This window comes from Culex pipiens, chromosome 2 (assembly GCF_016801865.2).
Source record: "Culex pipiens pallens isolate TS chromosome 2, TS_CPP_V2, whole genome shotgun sequence".
NCBI lineage: Eukaryota > Metazoa > Arthropoda > Insecta > Diptera > Culicidae > Culex > Culex pipiens.
Genome location: NC_068938.1, coordinates 119,347,744 through 119,351,175, shown reverse-complemented (window position 1 = coordinate 119,351,175; position 3,432 = coordinate 119,347,744). Strand labels below are relative to the sequence as shown.

The following is a 3,432-nucleotide window of genomic DNA, read 5'->3' as shown; positions in this document are numbered from 1 at the left end:
AAACATTGATTCTGGATTAGGCACAAGCATAGTTTTTAGTGATTAGGATATCGTTTAGATTTATAGAAATCAATCTTTATATAGAACCAATTAACCTGAAACTATCCATTTTTTTTAATTTTACATTCTGTGGCCCTTCAAATTTAAATAATATTGTAAACCAGCATAGAAATTAGAAATGTTAAAGAAATTAATTAAAAGCAATCAACTTTAGAGTCTAGTTGAACGCCAAATGTACAGTAATCAAATTTTCATCAATTCGAATATTGGAATAAATTTATCTAAATGAAAAAAGGGGTTTTGTGAAAGTTCTAATTCTCCACATTCCTTTTTGACTGTTTTGACATTTTAAATCCCTCTAAATTTAACAAAATCCCTTTAAAAATTCAACCAACCATGAAAGTTATTTTTATTTACCTGACAGGTAGACTTTCAGGTATGTCCAAATTACCCCCATAGCATGTTCTATCATAAATTGCAATTTTTGATGATAAAAATGGATAAAATGCACAATTTTTATACGTACATATCTCAGGCATCGTCCAAGCAACCCCCTTAAACAAAAATTGACTACTTTTCTGCCAAATAACCCCTGCAAAACCTTATTTCCCAAACCTCAAATATTAGAACTTAAGGCGGGGCCAACCGGCCTTTGGAATCTTTTACATATTATACCAAAACTACTTAACCTATTCCAACTTTTTTGGTTTATCCATACTCCTAGGCCATTACTAGTACTAGCCTTATCACTTAAATTGCCGTTTTCACTTTATATCCGAAGAAAACGTCATTTTTAAAGGGGTGTCCAAATTACCCCCAATGTCCATATTACCCCAAACTCCCCTACATTGGATATATGATTTACATTAAATAGGAATTTACAGGAAGCCGAACACGGGTAGAAATTCATCATATTTGAGTTTCCATGCTCAACGTTTCCATTAGATTCATGATTTACATTAGTTTTAGATTTACATTGAAGTAATTTCCATGACTTTTTACTCTTTACATCACATTTCAATATTACATTCAGTGAGTTTACATAAGAAACAGTAATTACGTGCTGTGTAAATTTACATATTTTTTTCTGTGTATTTCTGAATTGTCCCAAAGACTTTAAATGTGTGGTATAATCAATCCAATCCATTTATAATATATTTTTGCCTTCCTCACTGAGGTAAGGCTATAATCCTGCTCTAAAAATGAACTTTTTATTAAAAGCTCAAAGACCCACCTTCATGTATACATATTGACTCAGAATCGAAAACTGAACAAATGTCCTTGTGTGTGTATGTGTGTGTGTGTGTGTGTGTGTGTGTGTGTGTGTATGTGTATGTGTGTGTGTGTGTATTTTTTTTTATTCACGAACATATTTTTATTAGGTCCTTTTAGGTGCTGAGACCAAGTTAGGACCGGGAATCTACATTTTGAAGTTAAATCTAAAAATAATTAAACATCAAACAAAATAACTGTGGACAACGCGGAGTTCACTGCGAGGTTCTTGGCGACTTCCTTGAAGAAAGGTATCAACGGTTCGAGAAGCAGTCTGGTTGGTTCACTCAAAACCGTCAGAACCATTTCCAAAATTTTGGAAAACGGTATTCGGTGGTCTTCAGGCTGCCCATTCTGCCTCGAAACAGCAGGCCCTGGCTTGGTGGTTGAGACTGAAGGAAACATACGGTTGAATGCTGCCGCTCCCGGTTGTGGCAGACGAGATTCTGTTGGTGGATTTCCGGTCTTCGCACTCTGTGTTTTGCTGGATTTCTTCTTGATTTTCCTTTTTCGCTTTGGGCCTCCTCCTGGTGTAGAATAGACGAGTTCTTCTTCGGTGGCTTCCTCCTCCGATTGTGGGTCTTCTTCCTCAAGGACGGCGTAGTGGTTCTCGACTTTGCTGGTCTTCACGATCTCCGCAAAAGACCGCTTGGATCGCTTACTTATCTCCTGCTTCAACTTGTCCGACCGCTCCTGGTACTTCGGACAGCACCGAGTTTCGTGCACTGCTCCTCCACAAATCAAGCACTTAGTTGGCACTGCTTTGCACTGGTCAGTCTGATGATTTTCTCCGCACTTGGCGCAAATCGTTTTGTTGTTGCAAAAAGCCTTGGTGTGGCCCAGCTTTTGACAGTTGCTGCAGCTCATAACTTTCGGGTAATACAAGCGAACTGGCAGGCGGAGCACGTTGCCGATTTCCAGGTAGTCGGGCAGTGCTGTGCCAGCAAAAATGACTCGGTACGAGTTCGATGGAACGAACTTCTTGTTCTCCCCCTCACCATCAGAATTGCCCATCTGTCGCACCTCAATGACCTGGACCGTCGGAAGGTTCTTTCTTTTGAAGAGGCCAACTCCCTTCAACACTTGTTGCACCGTAAGATGATCTTCACTGACCACACCGTCGATCTCCACCGAACGCGCTGGGATCCAAACTCGGTATTCGACGCAGAATTTCGGGTCACAAACAATTCCGTTCGCCTCCTTCGCGTTGTTGAGAGCAACTCGTAGCTTGTTCCGGTGGAGCTTCGTCACTTCTGTCACGCCCGAGTAGTGCTTTTCCAAGTCCGCCGCAATCCGCATCACGTTCAGGGGCTTGGACTTCGGCCGGAAGAAAACGACCCACTGTCCTCCTGGATGGTCATGGTACTTGCGAACGCGCGGGGTTGGTTGACCCGGTTCCGAAGACTTCTGCACCTTCTTGTCCGTTGCCGGCTGCTTCTCCGCCTGAAACCCGTCCGGTTTCTCCCACACACTCTCCTTGGTAACGCTGTTCCAGTAAAACAACTTCCCCTCCTTGGTCCTTTGTTCCGTCCACTCACTTTCCGCCTTCGCGGCCGCCGCCATGGCCGTCGGCGAAGGAAAACAAATCACCGTCAGAAAACGCGCGCGAAATGCGATAACTAGCTCGAGAGACGACCGCTCGCGGCTAGAGCTGACGACTGAATGGTGTGTGTGTATGTATGTGACCAAAATTCTCACGGAGTTTTCTCAGCACTGGCAGAACCGATTTTGATCAAACCGGTTGCATTCGACTTGGTTTATGGTCCCATAAATCGCTATTGAATTGTTTGAAGTTTCGATAATTAGTTCAAAAGTTATGTATAAAAATGTGTTTTCACATATATCCGGATCTCATTTATATGCATGTAAACTATGTCCAGATCCATCATCCGACCCATCGTTGGTTAGGTAATCCAGAGACCTTTCCAACGAGTCCACAGCATTGAAGATCTGGCAACCCTGTCTCGAGTTATGACCACTTAAGTGATATTTATGTACTTTTATGAAGCCGGATCTCACTTAAATGTATGTAAACGTTGTCCGGATCCATCATCTAACCCATCGTTGGTTAGGTATAAGACCTTTCCAACGAGTCCACAACATTAAAGATCTGGCAACCCTGCCTCGAGTTATGACCATTTAAGTGATATTTATGTACTT

General features: G+C 41.9%; 1 protein-coding gene across 1 annotated transcript; it reads right to left on the bottom strand.

The window, feature by feature from the left end:
- Positions 1 to 1,388: 1,388 nt before the first annotated feature.
- Positions 1,389 to 2,864, bottom strand: LOC120423167 (uncharacterized). The gene is made up of 2 exons (XM_039586848.2): positions 2,741 to 2,864; positions 1,389 to 2,685 (listed from the first exon to the last, which is right to left on the bottom strand). Exon 2 carries the CDS (start codon positions 2,569 to 2,571, stop codon positions 1,450 to 1,452), a length of 1,122 nt encoding a protein of 373 aa, XP_039442782.1. The 5' UTR covers positions 2,572 to 2,685; positions 2,741 to 2,864; the 3' UTR covers positions 1,389 to 1,449.
- Between the last annotated feature and the right edge of the window lie 568 nt (positions 2,865 to 3,432).